The sequence below is a fragment of the Capricornis sumatraensis genome, chromosome 14 (genome assembly GCF_032405125.1).
Source record: "Capricornis sumatraensis isolate serow.1 chromosome 14, serow.2, whole genome shotgun sequence".
Lineage (NCBI taxonomy): Eukaryota > Metazoa > Chordata > Mammalia > Artiodactyla > Bovidae > Capricornis > Capricornis sumatraensis.
Genome location: NC_091082.1, coordinates 86,433,820 through 86,457,618, shown reverse-complemented (window position 1 = coordinate 86,457,618; position 23,799 = coordinate 86,433,820). Strand labels below are relative to the sequence as shown.

Sequence of the window (23,799 nt, the reverse complement as noted above, 5' to 3'; positions counted from 1 at the left end):
GCCTCCAGTAACAAGATAGTGAAGACAAGTGAAGTGTCCACAGAAAAATGGGTGAACAGGACATAAACTACTTCACAGAATCATTACAGCAGCGAAAATAAATGATCTGCTTCCTTACCCTTGACAACTTGGAAGAATCAGAGAAACGTTCCATGATAAAAGTAAATCCCACAAGGCTACATGTTATCTTTATTAAGCTCAAAAAGAGAAAAATGAAAACAGAGCGTTTGGGAATGCCTCCAACCATGATGAAACGACTAAGAACGGCGAAGAGAGACCAAGTTCAGGACAGTGGTGGTCGAGCGAAGAAGCAGGGGTAGGATTCGGGAGGTGCAGGCTTATGTACTCAGTACCGAAAACCTCACGGAGTAACGGACTTCTGTTTCGTTGGTGTGCTTTCCGACTTAGTCTGATTTCACTGCATCTGGTATCAGTCTGCAGGAGCTCAAGTCCTGGAGTTCTGCGCCCTCCTTCCTGCCCCTACCTTTGCCCTTAATTTACTGCCAGCGGCTCGGGGACCAGCTGCAGAGAAGTGCGACCCCCGGGGACCAACCCAGCACCGAACCGCACGCCTGTCCTTGGCGTCGGGGGCGGGGGCGTGTGTGGAAAGACCCAGGGTATCCACACGCAGACTAAAGCTTCTCCGTTAATTCCCGTTATTCGCCGGCTGGAAGCCCATCGCAGCTCTGAGCCCACCCGGCGCCGCCCTCGCCGGCACGCCCCGCCCCGCCCCCGCCCCCGCCCCCGCCCCCGCCCCACTCCTGGCGCCCGGACTCTTTCCCTTCCGCCCCGCCCACCCGATGACGAGAGTTCTTCCGCGATGCCCGCGCCTGCCCCTCTCCCCGGAACCTGCCCGTTCCAGCGCGGCTCAGCGACTTACCCCGGCCCGGAAGCCGCCCGGCCCCGCCCCTCCCCTGCCGCTCCCAGTCGGGCCCCGCCCCCGCGCGCCGCGGCGCCTCCCAAACCCGGAGACGTGGGTCCCGCCCTCCACGCCGTCCCCACGCAGCAGGGTGGCCGCACGCTGCGGGCTCCGTCGGCCGGAAGCCCGGCCCAGTGCCTCAAGGGGAGCCGCCCCGAGCGGGAGCTGACGCGGCCGCAGTCCGCGCGGGTGAGCGTGGCTCCGGCTCCGCGGCTTCGGCCTGCCTCCCGTCCTGCTCCTCTCGTGCGGGCCGCGGGCTCCGGGCCGCGGCGGCGGGCTGGGCCTTGCGCGGTCGCCTCCCCTGCGCCGCCGTCCCCGCCCCCACCCCGCGTGCGGGCGGTGCCGTGACGTCACGCGCCTCTGCGTGCGTGGCCGCCGGGGGGCCGACGTCCGAGGAGCGGAGCGGCGACGTCGGTGTGGGGAGCAGGGTCGCGGATTGGCGGCCGCGCTCGCGCCGCCTCGGTTCCGCTTGCGGGACGGCAGTTCCGAGCTCTCCCCGCTCGCGTGCAGCCGCGCCTTCCTCACCCGCCCCCTCGACCTTTTCGGAGACTTGAGGTTGTGACTAGGCCCTCACTTGCTTTTCTGTTGGAATTTTTCCCGGAAAATGGAACCTGGCAATGTATCCTAAGAATTTTTTTTGCGGAAAATGTTTCTCAGCAAATTTGCAGCCCCCAAATTAGGTTAAATGCCTGTTCCCGATTGCTGTCATTTTGCAAAACCCAGTTTCTGTTGTAAATGGGAAGAGCTGTATTTGGGAGCTTGCACGCACCGAGTCCCCGGTGAGACCTGAACTTGTAGCACAGGTCACAACAGAACATGCGTGTGCCCTTGGGACAACGCTGGGACCTAGTAACCTCTGGGCGCGTGTTACTGTTGATGCTTGTGCTTTTGTAAAGACTCCAGTTGCGAAGTAGCCCTCTTGTATTTTCTGTGTGGGTGTGTAACAGAAAGGTCTACTCCAGAATTTCTGTGATGTCTGCTTATGTCAAGAGTGCAAGGCAGCCCACAGACAGAGGTCAGTGGTGCGAATCCGTGTGCAGCGTGGGATCAGGACTGTCTTCACCAGGGGGACTTGGAGGGTGGGAGGGAAGCCTGAGGTCAGCACTGTCTTCTCTGTTCTTTGGAGGCATAGCCCAGGGACGTGATGACTTTAGGGCACTTTATCCGTGACTTTAATGAGAGTAAAATAAATCAGGGTATAATTTCCTCCGCAGAGTATTGAAGGATGTTCGTTCCAAGATCCCTGAAAATCAAGCGGAACGCTAACGATGACAGTGGAAGTTATGTAGCCAAGAAAGTGAAACCCGAGGCAGAAGACCGGGGGCTGGATGCAAGTGGGGATGGTCTCGCCGATGCCTCGGGTACCAAAGGGGCTGCCGCAGCGGCCCACCAGGGGGCCCAACCGCGCCCTATCCCTGGGCCTACTGGCCCAGTGTCCGAAGGGACTCTTCCCGACTCCGAGCCAGGGACACAGGCTGGCGATCTCCCCGAAGAGCCGGTGAAGTCCTTTTCCAAAACCCAGCGGCAGGCCGAGCCCGGGGAGCCGGTATGCGTGGTGTGCGGGCGGTACGGCGAGTACGTGTGCGACGAGACGGACGAAGACGTGTGCAGCCTGGAGTGTAAAGCGAAGCGCCTGCTGCAGGTGAGGGGCGCGGAAGCGGCGCCCCAGCCGAGCCGTCCCCAGAAAGCGGGCTCCGGGCCGGCGGCGCCGGGCCCTGCCCACTACGTCTACACCGAGCACGCCTTCGTCGCGCACCTTCGGGAGGACCAGATTGAGACCCTCAGGCGGCAGCTGGGGATCACGGTCCGAGGCCGAGGCGTCCCCAGGCCCATCGTTGACTTTGAGCACTGCAGCTTCCCCGAGGCCCTAAACCGCAACCTGAAGGCCTCCGGTTACGAGGTGCCCACTCCCATCCAGATGCAAATGATTCCGGTGGGCCTTCTGGGTAGGGACGTGCTGGCCAGCGCCGACACCGGCTCCGGGAAAACGGCCGCCTTCCTGCTTCCGGTCATTGTGCGAGCTCTGTCTCAGGTGAGTTAGAGCTCACCTGTGTGAGCTCAAACAGGTGAGAGGTTTATCCAGCGTCAGCCTCAAGCTTGTTAAAGAACTGGGACTGGAACTGAATACCTAGACCGTTAGTAACTGGGACTCAATTGTATTATGTTGAACCAATGTCTTCACTGAAGGTCTGAAAAAAATCACTTCCAAAATGGTTTCTTTTTAACGAATTTTCTATTTAAGGAACTTGCATGCTTTGGCTTTGGGGGCAAAGTCCTGCTGGCCAGATGAGCTGTGATTTTGGTGTCAGTCTAGCGTCCTTTGAGTTTGTGTCTTGAAATACCTGATACCAAACTCAAAAGACTATTGTGGAGTTTCAGCATATATCACTAAGGGTGATCTCTGTTTCACCTTAAAAATGATACCACCTTGCCTTTTTTTGCTCGTTTATAAGCATTCCCGCACATAAGGAGACTAAAAGGCATTCTGAGTGATTATTCACCAAGTACTGGTGAGTTTATGAGGTTTGAAGTATGGCAGGAGGGAAGGGGGTGAGAATAACAGGTGAAGGAAGACAAGAGAAAGGGAATTTCAGAAAACTAAACTGAAGTAGAAGATAATGTGAGAAAAAAAAATAAAAAGAAGGACTAGATGGTCAAGATACAGATGAAAATCAACCCAGAACTTTGGGTTGGCCAAAATGTTTGAGGTTTTCTGTAACATCTTATGGGAAAACAGATCAATTTTTTGGCCAACCCAATAGAATATTTGTACACTATAAGGCTTTTGGACAAAGACAGAAGTGAATCTACAAGGCACTAAGGGGAAACCAGGAGATGATGCTGGGCCTGACCCAGCTCTTCATGGAGACCAGCAGGCCTCTCTTCCTTGGAGGAGGATGGCCCGAGATCACACAGTCCAGCTGACAAGGAGCCAAGCGTCTACGTTGCTGCCGTGGTTATCGCAGGCGCCTCTCCCTGGTTCCTGTTTTGATGTCTCTTTGTGCACCCATGTTCCATGGGAGATGGGTGTAGTTTCTGAGGGTTTTGGAGGAGCAGTCTGCAGGGAGCAGGAGGCGGTTGGGCTGGTGGAATCTCTTTCCGAGGGGAGGTGCTCCTGGGGTTGCCTCGCACACTGGAATCCGCAGCAGCGGCAGCTCATCGCGGGTGTGTTTCCATCTTTGCAGAGCAAATCGCCGTCGGGGCTGGTCCTCACGCCCACACGGGAGCTGGCCATCCAGATCGAGCGGCAGGCCAAGGAGCTGATGAGCGGCCTGCCCTGCCTGAGGACCGCGCTCCTGGTGGGGGGCCTGCCCGTGCCCCCCCAGCGGCACCGCCTGCGCCAGCGCATTCAGGTGGGCGGTCAGGGCGCCTTTGTGGAGGACAGAGACAGCGCAGGAATCAAGGCTTTTCTCCCCAGGAGGAGCGTTGTTAGTGTGTGGCTTTAGGTAGTCTTGAAACTCCTGTTCCGGGAGCCTTAATTTTCAGGTTGGGCTGTGTGTGACAAAGGGCGGGAGCACAGTTGACCGCTGTCCGATGGCCTCACATCCTTTTATCTCCTTCAGTCCCTGAACTTGCTCTTGGAGGTGGGTGGGCATATCCCCTCTCTCCCAGTTGCGAAGATGCATCTCTGAACGATGGGCTTCATCTCAGGATCGTGGCTGGTACACATCAGAAAGTGATTCCTACAAACAGGGACATCATCCTTCATAGTCACTGTCCGGTGACAGACTCGGGAGATTCCCGCCTCCTGGCTGGAATGCATCAGGCGTGAACGTTGCTGTCGCGCCTGAAGCCCCCAGGTTTCGGTGGCTGTCCCGTCGGCTTCTTTCATCAGGTTCAGTCGTTCGTTGCCTGGAGCTGTCGTGCCTCTCTCAGCATCTTCAGTTTGGAGCCTATCGCTCTTTTTTCCTTCTGATCTTGACATTTTTAAGGATTACAAGGCCTTTGAAGAACAGCCCTCAGCTGATGAGATTGGTGTTGTGTGTCTTTGATAGGAACATCACGGGAGAGGTGCTGTGTTCTTCTCATTATATCCTTTTACGTGGCACACAGCTTCAATTTGTCCTTTTCACTGATGCTTTCATCTGTCAAGTCACAGTAAAGTTTGTACCTTTCATGTTGAATAAGTGTTTTAGGAGGAGTAATCTCAGTTGGTAAATTTTTTGAGCTTCACCAGACTCCCCACTTATTTATTCTTTTACATGGACTGATGGTTCCTTTTTATTGATGGGATTATTATTTGGGTGGCTCACGGAGGCACCTTAAGTCGGCTTCTGTGTCCTTTGCTCATATCCCTGTCCTTGTTTGAGTCCTTTCTTGCTTTTCTGCCTGAAAAACATGGCATGTACTAAGCTCATCCTTTCTTTGCCTCTGCCCCGAACTCTCCATGGATCCCCGGCTCCTTTGTGTAGAGAGCGGCGTTCGGAAGCTGAGAACTGGGCCCTCCTTGGGCTCCTTGCTCTTGAGCCGTCACTGCTCGGGAACCTCGAGACCATGAGTCCCTGCTGATAGTTCCGGCTCTTGTTCATCACCAGGCTCCTCTTATGCTCTGTGTTTCCATGTTTATCGCTCTGACCATGAGAAACCCACCCTTATCCATCACGTGTTGTTCCTCTGCCTGGCCCCCCTGCATGTCCCCCGTGCCCCCTGTCAGCAATGCCTTCCTCCCTGGGCACTGCACAGCCTCACCACCCGCTCCATCCAGCCTCCTCCTCCCTGCCCATACCGTGTCAGGCCTTGTGGACATGCACGGTCTGGAAGGAAAAGTAACAACTGTCTGTCTGCTCAGCAAAGCTCTTTCAAGAGTAAGGACAAGGCGAAGACCTACTCAGATAAACAAAACTGGGAGGGTATTGCCAGTGGACCATCTGCAGGAACTTGCAGAGGAAGCCATCCTGCAGATAAAGAAGATTCCAGAGAGGCGGGGGCAGAAGGAAGCTGGTGCATAGGCGGCAGTGGGCGTGTGGGCAGAGTAAACACACACAGGCTGATGATCAGTGACCAGGAGCAAGCATGGTATTTAGAACACAGGGTGGGCACTGTCCAGCAGCAGCGCGTGGTGCAGGCGAGATGGGATCGCGGCAACGCACCGCCCACCACGCTTCGAGAACAAGCTGAAAGTGTCCATTAACTTTGTGTTAAGTTAAGACGCTCACTCCTTGGAAGGAAAGTTAGGACCAACCTAGACAGCATATTCAAGAGCAGAGACATTACTTTGCCGACTAAGGTCCGTCTAGTCAAGGCTATGGTTTTTCCAGTGGTCATATATGGATGTGAGAGTTGGACTGTAAAGAAAGCTGAGTGCCAAAGAATTAATGCTTTTGAACTGTGGTGTTGGAGAAGACTCTCGAGAGTCCCTTGGACTGCAAGGAGATCAGCCCTGGGATTTCTTTGGAAGGACTGATGCTGAAGCTGAAACTCCACTACTTTGGCCACCTTATGCGAAGAGTTGACTCATTAGAAAAGACTGATGCTACGAGGGATTGGGGGCAGGAGGAGAAGGGCCCAATAGAGGATGAGATGGCTGGATGGCATTACCGACTCGATGGACGTGAGTTTGAGTGAACTCCGGGAGTTGGTGATGGACAGGGAGGCCTGGCGTGCTGCGATTCATGGGGTCGCAAAGAGTTGGACATGACTGAACTGAACTGAACTGATAGATGTACTGGCTTTCTAGGGGAAGCACTCAAAGAATGAAAAAAAAGTTCATAACTTCCAAATCATCAGAGGGGAAAATGGAAGAAAAGGAGTGAAGTCATGTCAACATAATTAAAATCGACTTAATGTTTGTGGGCATGTAAAGGACACACAAGCCAAGCCAAGCCCTGTGCGCTGGGGTTGCAGGCCTTTTATCACGCACAGCAGGATTAGCCCTGGGTGGTGTGGAGCAGAAAAGTGGGTACAGCCGAGTGTGTGAGGTTATTTGCAACTCCACCAGGGTCACCCCGGCCCTCCTCGTTTAATCCTCACAGTGGCTGTTTGTGTTTGCATCTTAGGATGGATGGGAGGACAGACTCAGGCCGTTATTAAAGGCCCGAGCCACCACTCCTGCCGAAGTTTGACTGAAGAGCCCCTGCTTTCTTTAATATTTATGCCTAGCTTTTATTTATTTATTTGGCTCTGCTGGGCATTAGTTGTGACATATGGCTCTTGAGTTGCAGCATGTGGACCCTTAGGTCACCATGTGGGGTCTGGCTTCCTGACGACGGATTGAACTTGGGTTCCTGGCACTTGGGAGCACAGAGTCTTAGCCACTGGACCATTGGGGAATTCCGGAAAACCCCTACATGGACCACAACTTCAGCTAATATAATACTAAATTGCTAAGAGCCTTGATGGAGAAGACAATGGCACCCCACTCCAGTACTCTTGCCTGGAGAATCCCATGGACGGAGGAGCCTGGTAGGCTGCAGTCCGTGGGGTTGCTGTCGGACACGACTGAGCGACTTCCCTTTCACTTTTCACTTTCATGCATTGGAGAAGGAAATGGCAGCCCACTGCAGTGTTGCCTGGAGAATCCCAGGGACGGGGGAGCCTGGTGGGCTGCCGTCTCTGGGATCACACAGAATCAGACACGACTGAAGTGACTTAGCAGCAGCAGCAAGAGCCTTGAGCGACCTTAGAACTCACTGTCCCCAGCCTCGCCATGTGATCCCCAGCCTCGCCATGTGGTCCCCAGCCTCGCGATGTGATCCTCAGCCTCGTAATGTGATCTCCAGCCTCGTAATTTGAAAGTGAAGTGGCAGGCCCAGAGAGGGCAGGGAGGGTGCCCTTGTTCACGGAGCCAGATCGGGGTCAGCGTGCCTGAGGTCCCCCCCAGTCTGGCCCCTGCCGCACCTTGGCCTCAGCCACATGTTCTCCCTCTGCCATCACCTCCCTGCCCCCCAGCTTCACCGCCACGGTGCCCTCCCCTCCCACTGGCCGTCCCGGCGTGCTCATGCCTGCTGCTCCCATAGGTGTCAGCTTGTGTCTGAGCAGGGGCCGGTCTGTCCCTCTGCTTGCAGCCTGTCCTGATCACGTGAGCACGTGTGTGTTCTGTCTCTCCCTTTGTGTTGTGGCTTTGATGAGAGCCGAGGCGAAGTCCGATTCACTCATTATTGAGTTCTGAGTACTTGCACAGGGTCTGGCATGCCTTGGCCACTCAGTAAGTGTAGAATGAGGCAGTAAGTGAATAAACGGATGTCATCCAACTCTCTTAATTTGCCTTTTTTCTTTTATTCAGGTTATCATAGCAACTCCTGGGCGACTTCTGGATATAATAAAGCAGAGATCTGTAGAACTCGGCAGTATAAAAATTGTAGTAGTGGATGAAGTAAGTGGTGGTGTTTAAAAACATAATTTTATAGAAGTTATGAAAAGCACATCATAGTTATGTAATTGCATTGTGTATTCAACCAATTTCTCCCCCAAAGGAAAACAATTGAGGGATTTTTTTTTTTTTGGTGGTAGTGGTTCTTAAGCTAGTTCTCGTATCGGTTCGGTTCAGTCACTCAGTCGTGTCTGACTCTTTTTTACCCCGTGGACTGCAGCACGCCAGACTTCCCTGTCCATCACCAACTCCTGCAGTTCTTGCATAGACTGTCGCTGAACTGAAATTAAACCACAGCTGTCTTTTCTTAATTGGGCTTGCCCATGAACTGATGAGGTATACTGTATCTCAGTGATAAGTTTTTTAAACATGCTGTCATTTATCTACAAAAAAGAAAGCATTGGTGCAGGTCACGATTGGCAGGAATTTTGCAAGTAGCTAACGACGCTTAGGAGGAGGAGCTGTTTAAATTTTTTCTACGTAAGTTAAATGTGTTGTTATTTGATGTTATTCCACCATGTGGACAAGCATGAGAACACAAAACCACGTGCCCGCCAGAGGGGCAGGGCCGCCTGCCTGCCTGCTTGTCCCCTGGCAGTGATGGAGCAGAGCCCTGGGGTTCCCCAGCATGATCAGAAAATATGGGGTGCTGGGTGCTGACCCATGACAGCAGCCTGCCGGCCTCCGTGGCCCCAGTAATTAGCACAGCAGACGTGGGTTTGGAGCCCGTGTCCCTGGTCCACGCCCTAGCTCCTCAGCACTGTGGGGCCCTACGTCACGCGCCTCAGGGTTTACATCTATGAAACAGGGCCTACCAGTGCCCATCTCACTAGAGTCCTCCCCTGAGACGTGCCTGACGTCTAGGGAGTGCCCAGCGCACAGGGACGGTCAGCCACCCTTGGCGACGAGTTAAGGCTCGCTGAGTGGGTGGGTGAGCGTTTCGCCCGGCACCCTCAGGACTGAAGTCAGATTGTCTGGGAGCGAGGGCGTCCACGCAGGTGACACCAAGGACGGCTCCCAGAAGACGAGGCCAGGTTTGGTCTAAATTCGGGGACGCCCACGCCCGCCTCTTCCTTGATCTGCGCCCCCACTTACTCTGGACCCGAGCTCAGTCTCCCCGGGGCTCTGCCACTTTTAGAGTGGCCGTGTGTTCACCGTGAGCAGTTGTAGTATTCAGAGCACCTTAAATTTAGGTAGTGCTTTTCATTCTAAGAGCTTTTAAAAGTACGTTTTCCCACACTTTTTACTCCGTTAACACCCCTTCAGGGTATGTAGGAAATAGACTCATAAGTGGAAACTGAGGTGTGGAAAGAATAAGATTTTCCCAAGTTCTGGTTGATAATGGTTTCCAAAAAATGCAGTGTAGGTGGGAACCGGTCGTGAATATTGTGTATGTGTGGGGGTGTGTGTGGATGAAACAGAACTTTCGTGAAACAGTGCTTAGCCTTGCAACATATGATTTTCCTATTTCTATATTTTGTATTCTGTTTTATTTTATGGCTTTGAAAAAGTCCTATTCATGGGCCATTCTACAGTTTGAAAAGCAACTGTATTCTGTGAGTAATCCATGTATTAAATGCATTAAAGACAAGTTGGAAATAGGAAAAACACCTATATTCCCATTGAAATAACCAAGTGTAACCATGGAGATTTTAGTTCTTTTTCATTTCCTTCTGGCCTTGAAATTCAGACTTTATTCTGTAGACATTGGGAAACCTTAAAAAGGATTCTAAGCCTGCATGTATTATAATCAGGCTCATATCCTCGACATGGAGAATAGCCTTTAAGCAAGAAGGCTGGTTCCCAGGCACTGGGGGTGGTTGGGGCAGAGTGGTGGCTGTAGGGAGGGGAGGAGACGGGAGGTAAGGGAGGTGATGGAGTGTCAGGGGTGACGGGTGAGTTACTTTTTATACTTCGTTTACCAGATTTTCTGCAGTGCACTTGTTAGGATTAAAAAACCAAAAAGGTAACGGTACTAATTGCATCTTACGGAGCCAGACGAAGACTAATGAATTTGGGACCCAGGGAGTGATTGATGGCCCAGAGGAGCTGGTGAGGGCAGGGAGGCGAGCCCTGGACTGCGCAGTTGGGGGAGGGGAGGAGACGGAGGAAAGGTGACCGGGGGCTGGGCAACCCCTCCCGGAAGCTTAGGCGAGAAGAGAAGTGGAAGGAGTCTGTTTCTTGTGGTCTTGTTTTTTTCTGAACCAGGAGAAGCAAGGCCATCTGCTGAGCCGAGTGGGTCTCAGCAGGGTTGCTGAGGAGCGGGGGAATGTTCGCACATGCCCTTCGGGTGCATGTTCTCTCTGTCTCACAGTTAATAGAAGCACCGAGAAGGACCACGCTGGGACTTTATACGGGCTCCCCAGGTGGTGTGGGTAAAGAATCTTGCCAGCCAGTGCAGGAGACGCAAGAGACCTGAGCTCGATCCCTGGGTCGGGAGATCCCCTGCAGCAGGAAACGGCAGCCCACTCCGTATTCTTGCCTGGGAGATCCCATGGACGGAGGAGTCTGCCAGGCTGCACGCAGTCCGTAGGGTCACGAGAGTCGGACATGACCGAGAGCACACACACACTTCATACTTGTACTCATTGATTCGCGTCACTTTTCTGGGAGGGAGTTACTGTTATAATTTCACCTGTAAGAGGAAAAACTGAAGCTTAAAGCTGTTAATTAACTTGCTTGAGGTGATGCAGAGCCAGGATCAAACCCAGACCATCATGATTACTTCAGATTTTTTAAATGTTACAGAGTGAGAGAGATTAAAACAAGTCATCAAGCTTCAGTCTAACTGACAGCACATTAATGGACACCAAAAGGATTTAATATCTTATTTTCAAAAATTATAGACACCAAGGTTATATTTGAAAATCAAGATAGCTTTAATCTTTTGTTATTTTAAAATTAAAAACTTAAACATTTTTTCTATTTTTTCAGCAGTACATTGATTGTTATTGAAAAACCAGCAATGCAAAGGTTTATACAGAAGTGAAAGCCTCCAAATTAAATGTTTTAATTTATTTAAAATCATATTTTATTATAAATACATGTTCGTAGTAAAAAAAAAAAAAAAGTCAAACTTTGCAAAAAAGAGCTATAAAATGAATTAAATTGTACCCCTAACCCCAGCTCGGGCTTCCCTGATAGCTCAAGGTTTGATTCTTGGGTCTGGACAATCCTCTGGAGAAGGGAGGGGCTACCCACTCCAGTATTCTTGGGCTTTACTTGTGGCTCAGCTGGTAAAGAATTCGCCTGCAATGTGGGAGACCTGGGTTCGATCTCTGGGTTGGGAAGATGCCCTGGAGAAGGGAAAGGCGACCCATTCCAGTATTCAGGCCTGGAGAATTCCATGAACTGTATTCTATGGGGTCACAAAGAGTCGGAGACGACTGAGTGACTTTCACTTTCACAACCCCAGCTCACAAACCTTTCCCCAGAGTTAGCAGGTAAGTTTCCCGAGGATGTATGCAGACGGGCTCACGCTGTGCAGAGTGTTCTGTTTGTATTTTCCCTCTTTCCTTCCAGCAGCGACTGGTTGTCATTTGATAAAGAGCTCTTTGGTCATTTCTCATGGTGGCATAGCATTGCATTGTATGGATTCCCCATAATCTATCTACCAGCACTCTACTGATGCATAGCTAAAGTCTGTGCCTTTTTTGGCCACTATTAATAATACTATAATAAAAATCTTTGTAGGGACTTCTCTGGTGGAGTGGTTGGGAGCCTGCCTACCAGTGCAGGGGACGCAGCTTCCATCCCTGGTCAGGGAAATAAGATCCCACCCGCTGAGGGAGTTGAGCCCGCGTGTCTCAACTAGAGAGCCCAAGGGTCTCAATTAAAACCTGATACAGCCAAAAATAAATAAATTTTAGAAATCTTTGTATATCATTGTAAACATAGTTATACAAGTTTGATATAAATGTGTGTTTCCCCCAGTTAATCCTGTGTCTTTTGACGTGGTGTATTTTTCCATGTAAAGAGTATTTAACGTTCTACGTTCTTAACGGTGTCCGTTTTCCTCCAGGGTGCTCTGGGTTTCCATGTAAGACTGACGTGCAGTGGTTTTTTTCCAGGCTGACACCATGTTAAAGATGGGCTTTCAGCAGCAAGTCCTGGACGTTCTGGAGCAGCTGCCTCACGACTGTCAGACCATCCTGGCGTCAGCCACGATCCCGGCCAGCGTGGAGCAGCTCGCCAGCCAGCTCCTGCGTGACCCCGTGGCGATCACTGCCGGGGAGAGGAACCGGCCCTGCCCAAGCGTGCGCCAGATCGTCCTGTGGGTGGAAGAGCCAGCCAAAAAGAAAAAACTGTTTGAAATCTTGAACGTGAGTGGGAGCGCGGCCAGCCCCGCGTTGCGCACGGCGTTGGCACCCGTCACGGTTCTGGAGACGGTGCTGTTCAGACGTGGCTCTGGGGGAACCTGCTGGGGAATTGCATCACACACTGCTCTGCTTCCTTCAGAATTCTGTGGGGTTCAGATACGTTTTTGTGAAAACATGCAGTGTAGACACAAGGTTAGTTTTCTTTTCTGTTTTATAGGACAGTATTTAAAGATCAAGATTATTGCAGTGCTCCCCTGGCAGTCCAGGGCTTAGGACTCGTCCCTGCCAACGCGGGGGACCGAGTTCAGGCCCTGCCTGGGGAAGTAGGGTCCACATGCCACACTTAGTGGCTGAAAAAAAAAAAGACAAGTTCTTTTTTGTTTGTCCTTGTTCTGTCCTTGAGAAATAGAATTTTTTGACAGTAACTAGCTTAAGGGAGTGGTATGTACTAGCCTCGTTGCCAAAAGATGCAGTGTTAAATATGGTTTGTACTGACTTAGGAACAGTATTAGAAACTTTAAATTGCACTTTAAGTTGTAAAACTATTTTCGTAACATTAACATGGTGATGGAGAAATCTGAAGGACATACACGGTTTGGCTTCTGTTTGTGCATTTTTAAAAGAAAGCACTCATTTGAACAGAAGGTACTTTTCCCCTCCCTGACAGTGTTGATGAACCTATGGATAACTGGCTTATACTAGTGCTTTCAGAAAGCAGCCCACTGTAAATTATACGGATAATCTTCAATATGTGTTGTTACTGTTTTAGGATAAGAAACTCTTCAAGCCTCCAGTGTTGGTTTTTGTGGACTGCAAGCTGGGAGCAGATCTGTTGAGCGAGGCCGTGCAGAAAGTCACGGGTCTGCAGAGCGCCTCTGTGCACTCAGATAAGACTCAGACGGAGAGGAAGAGCACGCTGGAGGTGACGCCCAGCGTCTGTCTTGTTCTCTTGCCCATAAATCTGCTTTGTTTCATTTTCAAGAGATACCATATTATCAGCTGTTTTTTATTTTTATTTTCTTACCAGAATTTTTTTCTAGCTGTTTTTAAAGCTGATCTTTTTTTTTTTTAATGACTCTGAGAACTTCAGGCAAGCAGTGGTGAATTGTCCCTCTTGATAAGGCTTCTGTGTTTTGGGAGCAATAAACCTGTTCCCTCGGAATTGTCTCCTAAACGGATTAATCATTCAGAATCTGCCGTTTGTGAAATCAGGTCACTTTGGACTGGGGCAGAGAGTAGTTCACTTTTGGAAAAGGTTTGCCTGAATCAGTTAATAGAAAAAATTTGGGGTGGGGGTCAGAAGGAATGGAGGCTGCCTACATTACCTAGGTATACCAAGACCTTTACTTCCTGCAAAGGTCGTGCAGCCACAGTATTGAAGAAGGTGTTGTGAAAAGAAAGGGCCATCTGAATGACAGAAACCCACTCAAGATAAGCCCTGCATAATGAGTTTTGTTGCTGTTTTGGAAAGGGGCTGCTTGAAGGAGACTATGACGTTGTGGTGAGCACAGGGGTCCTGGGAAGAGGCCTGGACTTGGTCAGCGTCAAGCTGGTGGTCAACTTCGACATGCCCTCCAGCATGGACGAGTACGTGCATCAGGTAAAGGGTTTACTCAGCACCACCCTTTTGCTCACGAATTTCCTTTTTTGAAGAAAGTGTTTATCTTTGGCTGTGCTGGGTCTTTGCTGCTGCTCGGGCTTCTCGCATGCTGCGGTGAGCGGGGGGCTCCTCTCTCGCTGCGGTGAGCAGGGGCTCCTCTCTAGCTGTGGGGAGCCGGGGGCTCCTCTCTAGTTGCGAGGAATGGGGACTGCTCCCTAGGGGCAGCCTGCAGGCTCCTTGTTGCTGCGGCTTGTCTCGTTGCGGATCCCAGGCTCGGAGCACAGACAGGCTCAGTGGGTGGGGCGCAGGGGCTTAGCTGCCCCGTGGTGCGCAGAATCTCCTCGAAGCAGGGATCAAACCCATGTCTCCTGCAGTGGCAGCAGATTCTTTACCACCAAACCCCCAGGGAAGACCCTCCTCGGGAATTTTCTTATGCAAGGCATTGTCGATATAGTGGTGAGTTGTTGTTTTTTTTTTAAAAGCAGAACATAAAACTCCATGTATTTTTGCTTTTAAAATATATCTATTTAAGGACTTCTCTGGTGGTCTAGTAATAAAGACTCCACGCTTCCACTGCAGGGGACTCCAGTTTGACCCCTGCCTGGTTTGGGGAACTAAGATCCCACATGCTTTATGGTGCGGCCAAAAGGTAAAAAAATAAATGCGTATAAACTAAATGTGTGTTTTTCGGAAGAACTCTGGGATGCCTGGATTGCATTAGAAATGAGCTGGGGGCTCCCCTGGTGGCTCACTGGTTGCGAATCTGCCTGCCGATGCAGGAGGCCCGGGCTTGCTCCCTGGTGTGTGGAGGTCCCACATGCCTCCGAGCAGCAAGCCCACGCGCCACAGCTGTGGAGCCTGTGCTCTGGGGTCCGGGTGCTGCAGCTTCTGAGGCCTGGCGCCCGAGAGCCCGCGGTTCACAGCAGGAGAAACCGTCGCAACCAGAACAGCCCCCGGTCGCCCCACCAAGAGAAGAGCCTGTGCAGCGGTGGAACAAACAAATGAAACTTTTAAAAAGTTAGTTGGAAAAAACAACCTGAAATGTTTGTTAGAAAAATTTAGGTGGTTAGCTTTTGGTTTAAGTTTTCTTTGTATTTTTTGGTTTCTTCAGTGAGCATGTTAAATGGCCTTTATAAGGAGAAAAAGAGGGCTTCATTTAAAAGGCGGTTTTAAGTTGCTGCATCTGCCCAGAACAGAGCTGACCTGCTGAGTGTTTGTGTCCCAGGAATCGTGGCTCCCGTCGCCTGTCCATGTCCCTGTTTGCTCTAGACCTTCCCCTCTCGAGGGTCTGTCCCCTCCCTCTGCTCGAGAGATAAGCGCCTCTCCTCTTCCCGGCAGGAACAGAGCCTCTCTCAGCGCTGTGTTATCTCGCTGGCCGCTGCCTCCTTCCTTCTGGCGTCCCTCGCAGCCTCTTGGAGTGAAGTCTTGGCTGCTGTTCTTAGAACCACCTCTGAGTGTCGCGTTTGTGGGGCTCACCCACTGAAACGCCCGTAGCGCCTTCACTGTGTGTCATCTGGCCACCTGCCCTCCCTCCCTCTCTGTTTTCTCCACACCACCTCGTTTCCCTGTGCCTCAGAGACTTGGTTATTCCACAGGGCTGACTGTTCAAGTCACTGAAGCTCATTTCTTTCCAGACTTTCAGTTTGATAATTTTGGATGGAAATCTGTCTGGAATGTTAAAATACTCAAGAAGCTTCTTAAACGAAGTGTGCTGGATGTAACTACGTACTCAGCTCTCCCTCGCCCAGGTCAGCCCGTGGCTGGCAGTTTACCATGGGCACCACTGTGATGGGGGGAGGGGTGTGTGTGTGTGTGCGTGTGCACTGTGATGCTGTGTGTGTGTGTGTGTGTATGGACGCCACTGTGATGCTGTGTGTGTTTGTGTGTGTGTGTGTGTGTGTGGGCGCCGCTGTGATGCTGTGTGTGTGTGTGTGTATGGGCGCTGCTATGATATTGGTGTGTGTGTGTGTGTGGGCGGGTGCTGCTGTGATGCTGTGTGTGTGTGGGGGGGTCGCTGCTGTGATGCTGTGTGTGTATGTGTGTGTGTGTATGGGCACCGCTATGATACTGGGGGGGGTGTGTGTGTGGGCATGCGCGTGTGTGCACTGTGATGCTGTGTGTGTGTGTGTGTGTATGGGCACTGCTGTGATGCTGTGTGTGCGTGTGTGTGTGTGTGTGTGTGTGTGGGCGCTGCTGTGATGCTGTGTGTGTGTGTGTGTGTGGGCGGGTGATGCTGTGTGTGTGTGGGGGGGGCGCTGCTGTGATGCTGTGTGTGTGTGTGTATGGGCACCGCTATGATACTGGGGTGTGTGTGTGTGTGCGCATGCGCGTGTGTGCACTGTGATGCTGTGTGTGTGTGTATGGGCACTGCTGTGATGCTGTGTGTGCATGTGTGTGTGTGTGTGTGCGCGCAGCTGTGATGCTGTGTGTGTGTGTGTGTGTGTGCACACTCGCGTTTTCAGGCTCGTCTCCCTGGTAGGTTGTTACCCAGTGTTGAGTAGCGGCCCCTCTGCTGTACAGTGGGTCCTTGGTTTCCTGTTTTATGGGCGTTAGTGTGTATCTGTTAATCCCAATCTGCTCCTTTATCCCTCATCCCACTCCCTTTCCCCTTTAGTAACCACATGCTCCTTTTCTGTTAGTCTCTTTCTGTTCTGGACTTGGATTCATTTGTACCTTTTTTTTAGGTTCCGCACATGAGTGACATCACACGGTGTTGGTCTTCGTCTGACCCTCCTCACTTGGTGTGATCGTTTCTAACTGGGTCCGTGTTGTTACAGACGGCGTTGTTTCATTCTCTTTCCCGGCTGAGGCGCATTCCATGGGGCTTCCCCGGTGGCTCAGTGGCAAAGAATCCAGCTGCCAGTTCAGGAGATGCGGGTTCAATCCCTGGGTCGGGAGGATCCCCTGGAGGAGGGCATGGCCACCTGCTCTGGTGATCTTGCCTGGAGACTCCCATGGACGGAGGGGCCTGGAGGGCTGCAGTCCATGGGGTCACAAAGAACTGGACGCGCCTGAGCGACGAAACAGCCTCATGTGCACGCGCCACGTCTGTATCCAGGCACCCTTCCTTTGTTAGTGGATAAATCTTTGACGTCTTGCCTTATCAGCACTCATCCTAGCTGGCTTCACTAAGTGTTAATATGTACTGGGTGCTTAGCCTAAGGCCAGGCACTGTTCTAAGCACTTTACAGGTTTTTCTTGCTGAATCTGGCTCGTTCTATTTTTGTGGTTGCATGGGAATGTATTACATGGGTGTCCTGTCATTTATCTAACAGATCCCTCCCTGCTAGATGACCAGATGTTTCCAGTGTGTTAAACGCCCAGGCACTCAGCTGCCGGGGCCTCTCCTGCAAATGTATCTTTAAGAGAAATTCCTAGTGGGAGGAACAATCGACCCATTTACATAATCTGAATATACTTCATTTTCAATTAAGGAGCAGAAATTGACCAGGATTGTGTCTTTCTCTCCCTTTTGGAGAGTTTCTCAGTATATTTGGAGACATGTCAGTTTTGTTCCTTATCATAGGTCTCCACAAATTTGTGTGTATTTAATTCTGTCAAAATGAGAAATAACTTCATGCGAAAGTGAATTTGCTTCAATCTCAGACTTCCAGGCATCCAAATACTAGGAAGAAGGTAGTCCTTTCACCCTTAGTTGTAGTAGCTTTCGAGAAGTTTTTCCCGTAACTCATCCGCAGTAAGAGATGTCTTTGTGTCCTTTCCTCCTCTGTGTATATACAAACGCTCACACACCCACACGCTTAGCTGAAACACGAGTTTCACAGGCATACTCTCACTGTTTTTATTTTCTATTGGGGCTGTGCTAATGGCAGCCCCCTAAATTGATGTCACAGGTATATTGAGAGGACCCACTCAGCAGATGCCATCTGGACAAATATTCATCGTAGTGAAGCCTCTTTAAATACTAGTCTTCATTTTCTTTGAAGAGATGTGAGGATTTCATGTGAACATTTTGAAAATGTTCTTTGCGTTTCATTTCAGATTGGAAGAGTGGGGCGATTAGGTCAACATGGAACAGCGATCACTTTCATCAATAACAACTCAAAAAGACTCTTCTGGGACATTGCAAAACGCGTGAAACCCACAGGGTCCCTTCTGCCCCCACAGCTGTTAAATTCCCCTTACCTTCACGACCAGAGAAGAAAGGAGCAGCAGAAAGACAGACAGACGCAGAGCGATCTGGTTACGGGGGCCAATCTTATGGACATTATCAGAAAGCACGATAGAAGCAATGCTCAGAAGTGATTTGTCACACCACCTTGAATCACTTTTACTGTGTACCGTCAGTGAAAGTTCTGTGCACTGTTACTGTGTGGGTTGATAAATGCGACATGTACCTGAAACAAAAAATTAACATGATGTTAAAAGTTTTAATAATTAAGTTTATACAGCCATATTGTATTTATTTACCTTTTTAATTTTCCTAAATTAAAAAACAACATCAGAAAGTGAATTACTAAATAAAAATTTTTCTCTCTGGGAAAAAGTCCTTTTTTTTTTTTTTTTTTTTTCCCAATCTATCGTCGGAAGCAGAAACCTGCATGGCCTGACTCGGATGGGGATTCTCCTGTTTTGTATCCACTGTGTCGTGCGTGTTGGCACCTGGATTCTTGTTGAATCAATGAATGTTAGGAAAAAGTAAATGACAAAAAAATGGAAAAACTGGTCAGCGCTCCTTAATAGGAATGTAAATATCTGTTTTCTCTCTCAGTTTTCCTTTTGGCTGGGTAAACAAACGTTTATTTAATGTGGGCTACTTAGCAAAATGGGCTTCCCAGGTGGCGCTGGTGGTAAAGAGCCCTCTTGCCAGTGCAGGAGACATGAGACACGGCTTGATCCCTGGGTCGGGAAGATCCCCTGGAGGAGGAAACGGCAACCCGCTCCAGTATTCTTGCCTGGAGAATCCATGGACAGAGGTCTACAGTCCATGGGGTCACAAAGAGGAGGACAGGACCGAAGGGACTTGGCAGGCATGCACGCTTATTGAAATAATGAGTTATGTGAATGCTGCTTTGCAAGGTATAGTTTTATGTTAATGTTATTTTGCTGGTTTAGTTGACTTATTTAAAAAATTTAAACATGTATCAGTTACTCCACACACATTCCCTGAGCTCACACTGTGTTCTGGACGCGTGTTCAGTGCTCAGGAGACAGTGGCGTTGTCCCTGCCCTCAGTGTGCAGGCTACATCATAAACCAGCCTTAGAGTCTGGGTGATTGAAGGAAGCCGAGGCGTGGCGGCCCTCCTCCGGGGCCGAGCTCTTCCACCTCTTGGTGGCACCCTCTTGAACACGAGGCCTCCAGGGCTGGCCTGTATGGGGCCAGGCATTCAGATCCCTCAGCTGATGATTTTAAACTCTGGAAGGAAGGATGGAGTTTTGCTCTGATCCATCGGCACTTCGTTGCTTTGAGAACTGTTGGTATCTGCACAGCTGGGTCAGTTAGACGGTGTGTTATGGAAAGGCTGGCGTTTAGGCTTTGTGTCCTCCGCATCCTCCTGGGCGTGAGAGTGACAGAAAGCCTAGCGTCTGTCGTCTCCACCCAAGGCGAGCAGTGGGGTCACCGTCTCCCGAGTGTGCCACCCCTCAGGACGCCCCTCGCCCTGGCCCTCTGTGTCTGCCCACTTAAGGGAGCAGGCACGGCCGCTCTCCAGGCCCCGCACAGGGGCCAGGGAGCACGGGTGTGCACACCTATGAGGCCACGTCCATGTTTCAACGATGTTCGCAAAGGAAGGGCAGCTTTTCACAAGGCTCAAACTTGACAGATGGAAGCAGTGTGGTCAGAAAAGCAAGACAGCTTTGCAAACCTTGTCTGCAGGACACCGTCCCGAAGCAAAAACAGTCCCGCCTGGGCCACACCACCGCCTCGCTGGACAGCCTAGCAAGTGGGTGCGTGCCTTCTGCCCCCGCCGCAGGTCCCCCGACCTCGTGTCTCTGTCAACGTCTCTGTTAAGCCTCTCAGGTTCAGCTTCCATGTTGGGGTACGTGGACCCACTCTTTTGAAGGCGGCAGGTGGAGGATACAGCGGAGAGGAGGAGCCCTGACTCACCGGCTCCCCATGGGGACGGGAGCTCAGTGCTGTGCAGAGCTCGGGGGCAGGGGGCTGAGGAGGGGGCGGAGGGAGGGACCGCCGCCTCCCGCCCCCCACACCACCTCTGATTCTCCTTCAGTTCCTCCGATTCCGATTCCGGAATCTCAGCCTCTCACTCCTGGAGATCTCAGCTTCCCCCTCCTAGAACCTTCCTCCCTCCTGTTGGGGCGGCGGCTGCAGGCAGTCCTTCTAGACCATTGTTTTCAATGGTCCAGGGGTGCTCGTCATTTTTCCTAATTAAAGATGTTATTTTTCTTAAAAGGCTACCAGCTCTCACTTCATGGAAGAAAGAAGCTGAACCATGAACTACAGAAGAAGCAAGGACGCACGCACTCTGAATGAGAGCAGCGCCCCCGAAAGGCAGACGGCAGCCTGACCCTGCAGAGTCGCGTGGTGAAACTTTAAGTCATAGACGTTTGTGACAAATTATTACACAGCTTAAATTTTAATGAGGGGATAACTGGTCACTTGTGGTCTCAGATGTTTGTTTTGCCCTTCTGCTAACTGTGATCTATGACCGGGATACCAAATTCACTTTTCAATTGCTTTATTGCCAGATGGGAAGCAAGCACCTCTTGTGTTTAGACACCTTGATGGAATCTAAGTGTCTTTTAGACGCTGCAGTGTGCAGCACCATTTCATGAGATACTTTCAATGCCGTTCTATTCATATTTCTAATACCAAGCGTATTTTTAAATCAAAATTTTTTTCTAGTAATAGACCAAGCATATTTTTAAAATCAGAATTTCTTTCCCCCAAAACCCAAGCTTGTGTGTGTGTGTGTGTGGTTTTCATAACATCTTTATGAAGAACATCACCACATACTTAAACTATGACTCACACTGATGAATTTAATGAATCTAACTGGGCTCCATGAACCGTCATATTTTCTGATCAAACAGTATTGTTCTCTGTCGGCAGGCTGAATATTATCCAGGTTGTGCCCTTCTGTGTAGTTAATATCAACAGTGCTTATTGCCTGCTTGTATCTTCTGCTCCCCACAAACAGCACAAAGGTGGCTCCATAAACTGGGTAGGTGTGAAACCGGAGGCGGCGGGACATTCGAGGTGACTCTGCTGGCGGCCGCAGGTAAGCTGACTCCGCAGAGACAGGCCTTTTGTGTTCTCTCCCAGGTGTGTGCAGAGTGACCCTAGAGGCTCTGGGGGCCCCGCCAGTGACAGTTACGGAAGCACACTCTCTTGTTACGCTGTGGATGTGGGGACCTATTTTATCGGCATGTGTGCTGTTTGTTATTGGACAGAATTACCAATGAAGTCAGGATAAGGGGAATGTTTACTTCTTGAGTGTTGACAGTTGTTTATAAAATGTTTGCAAACAATGATTTTAGGCGGAATGTAGCTTTCTGAAAAATTTGCATATCCTTTTCATACTTCGTCTCAGAAAGATGAAAACTTGGCAAAGCCTTTTGCAAATATTTTTTCCATTAGAGAAAATGAATTACTAACTCTGATCTTGAGCTTCACTCAGCTGTGAGATGAGAAGTTTCGCTTGAAGCTCCCCTGAGGTCTTACCAGAGCTACGTGCTCTATGCTTGCTGCTTCTATATCGCCCCTTCCCTGGAATAAACTTCAGAATCCTAAGGGCGGGGGAGCCTGGAGGAAACTCGATTGGCCAGGGGTTGATCATCCTGAAGCCTAGTGCTGGGGACACGGAAGTTCCCTGTGGCTGGGTCTGCATTTCATGAGTCTGAAATACTGTATTCTGTAGTAAAGCTATGTGAGTCCGTAACGCCTCCGATCCTGCCCTTCGATCTCGGCTGTAGTTGCCTCCGTTGTTCAGTCGCCCAGTGTGTCCGACTCTCTGGGACAGATCTGTGCCGTAGGTACGGGTCTGTAATTCTCCGCTGAGTCTTGGCTCAAATTTGACTTGTCTAGAGCCAAACTGGGGCTTCCCAGGTGGTGCTCGTGGTAAAGAACCCGCCTGTCAATGCAAAGATTCCGGTTTGATCCCTGGGTCGGGAAGATCCCCTGGAGGAGGAAATGGCAATCCACTCCAGCATTTTTGCCTAGAGAATCCCATGGACAGAGGAGCCTAGCGGGCTACAGTCCATGGGGTCACACAGAGTCGGACACAGCTGAAGCGATTCAGCACACACAGGGCCAAACTGACACCCTTTCTTACGAAATCCCCGTTCCAGCTTGCCTGTTGCCTGTGCTGCGGCTGCTTCCTGTGCTCCAGGTCCAGGGAGAGTCTTCCAGACAGAACAGACCTGTGGCTGCCTAGGGGAGTCTGGGGTCAGCGCTGATGCTGGGAGGGATTGGGGGCAGGAGAAGAAGGGCACGACCGAGGATGAGATGGCTGGATGGCGTCACGGACTCGATGGACGTGAGTCTGAGTGAACTCCGGGAGATGGTGATGGACAGGGAGGCCTGGCGTGCTGCGATTCATGGGGTCACAAAGAGTCGGACACGACTGAGCGACTGAACTGAACTGAACTGAGAGAGAGTGGATAACAAGGTCCTCCCGCACAGCACAGGGAACTATATTCAATGTCCTGTGATAAAGCATGATGGGAAAAAGTGTATTCGTATGTATTCTGTATGTATGGAAAAGACTGCACACATATGCATAACTGAGGCACTTTGCAGCACAGCAGTAATCCACACAGCATGTAAGTCAGCTACACTTCACTTAAAAAAATCGGGGAGTCGTCATCAGCTCCTTTCTCTCTCTAGTCTCTGAATCAGCTCAGTCACCAAGTCCTTCAATTTTTTCATTGGAAATGTCCACATTCACGTGCTGCCTGGAAGCCGGGGGAAGCCATCGCCTCAAGTCCAATTCTCCTAGCTGCTTCTGAGCCGGATGAGCTCATTCTAGGAACCCTGTCACTCTGGAGCTGTCCAGTCGGGAGCAGGAGGAGATTTTCAGAGGATAACTGCACGGCTTCCCTGAGGCTTCCTCGCGCAGGAACCCCAGGGCTCTGCTGAGCCCTCCTGGCCTGGCTGGGATCCCTGCTCCAACTGAGTCCATGGGGCAGCGGTCACCGCACTGCCCCTGCCGCTGTGAGACAAGACGTGCCTTGTCGCATCCGGGGACGCGGCTCAGCACCCCGACCGGCAGCCGGCCGTCGGGAACGTGTGCATCGCGGGTGGTGCCCTCACCTAGAGGACAGCCAAGAGTCTGCTAATGGAAGGACGGTTTCATTAGGGAAGGAAAGCTTCACTTTTTTTTTTTTTTTTTTTTCTGTTTTCATGCCTGGTGATGTTTACTTTGGAATCACAGAGGATGGTAAGTGCTTGGAATTGGGAAATAATGACAAAGTGATTCTGAAGCCAGGCAGCATCTTAGAGCTGACAAAGCTGCTGCCATGTGAGTTAGGCAACTGAGTGCATTTAATTAAACATGGTGCTTTGGGAAGGAAATTACGATGTCTGTAAACAATTGTCAGGGTTTTAAGACGTTTCCCACAGAGTAAATTATGACTTTTACAAATGCAAAAATACAAAGGAGGCGCGAAAATTCCTAACTGAAAATAACGTTTTACATAAAAGCACGACCGGGGCTGAGATGGCTGCATGGC

The 23,799-nt window shown here is 50.7% G+C and overlaps 1 protein-coding gene across 3 annotated transcripts; it reads left to right on the top strand.

The window, feature by feature from the left end:
• The first annotated feature begins 1,008 nt into the window (after positions 1-1,008).
• DDX59 (DEAD-box helicase 59) lies at positions 1,009-18,545 on the top strand. 3 transcript variants are annotated; one of them, XM_068986073.1, is made up of 8 exons: positions 1,009-1,108; positions 2,134-2,951; positions 4,105-4,272; positions 8,142-8,231; positions 12,299-12,550; positions 13,317-13,469; positions 14,019-14,147; positions 18,150-18,545. In XM_068986073.1, exons 2-8 carry the CDS (start codon positions 2,145-2,147, stop codon positions 18,411-18,413), a joined length of 1,863 nt encoding a protein of 620 aa, XP_068842174.1. In that variant the 5' UTR covers positions 1,009-1,108; positions 2,134-2,144; the 3' UTR covers positions 18,414-18,545. The 3 variants fall into 3 exon arrangements, with proteins under 3 accessions (XP_068842174.1, XP_068842176.1, XP_068842175.1); XM_068986075.1 differs by lacking the exon at positions 1,009-1,108 and adding an exon at positions 1,434-1,474; XM_068986074.1 differs by lacking the exon at positions 1,009-1,108 and adding an exon at positions 1,674-1,698.
• Positions 18,546-23,799: the final 5,254 nt, after the last annotated feature.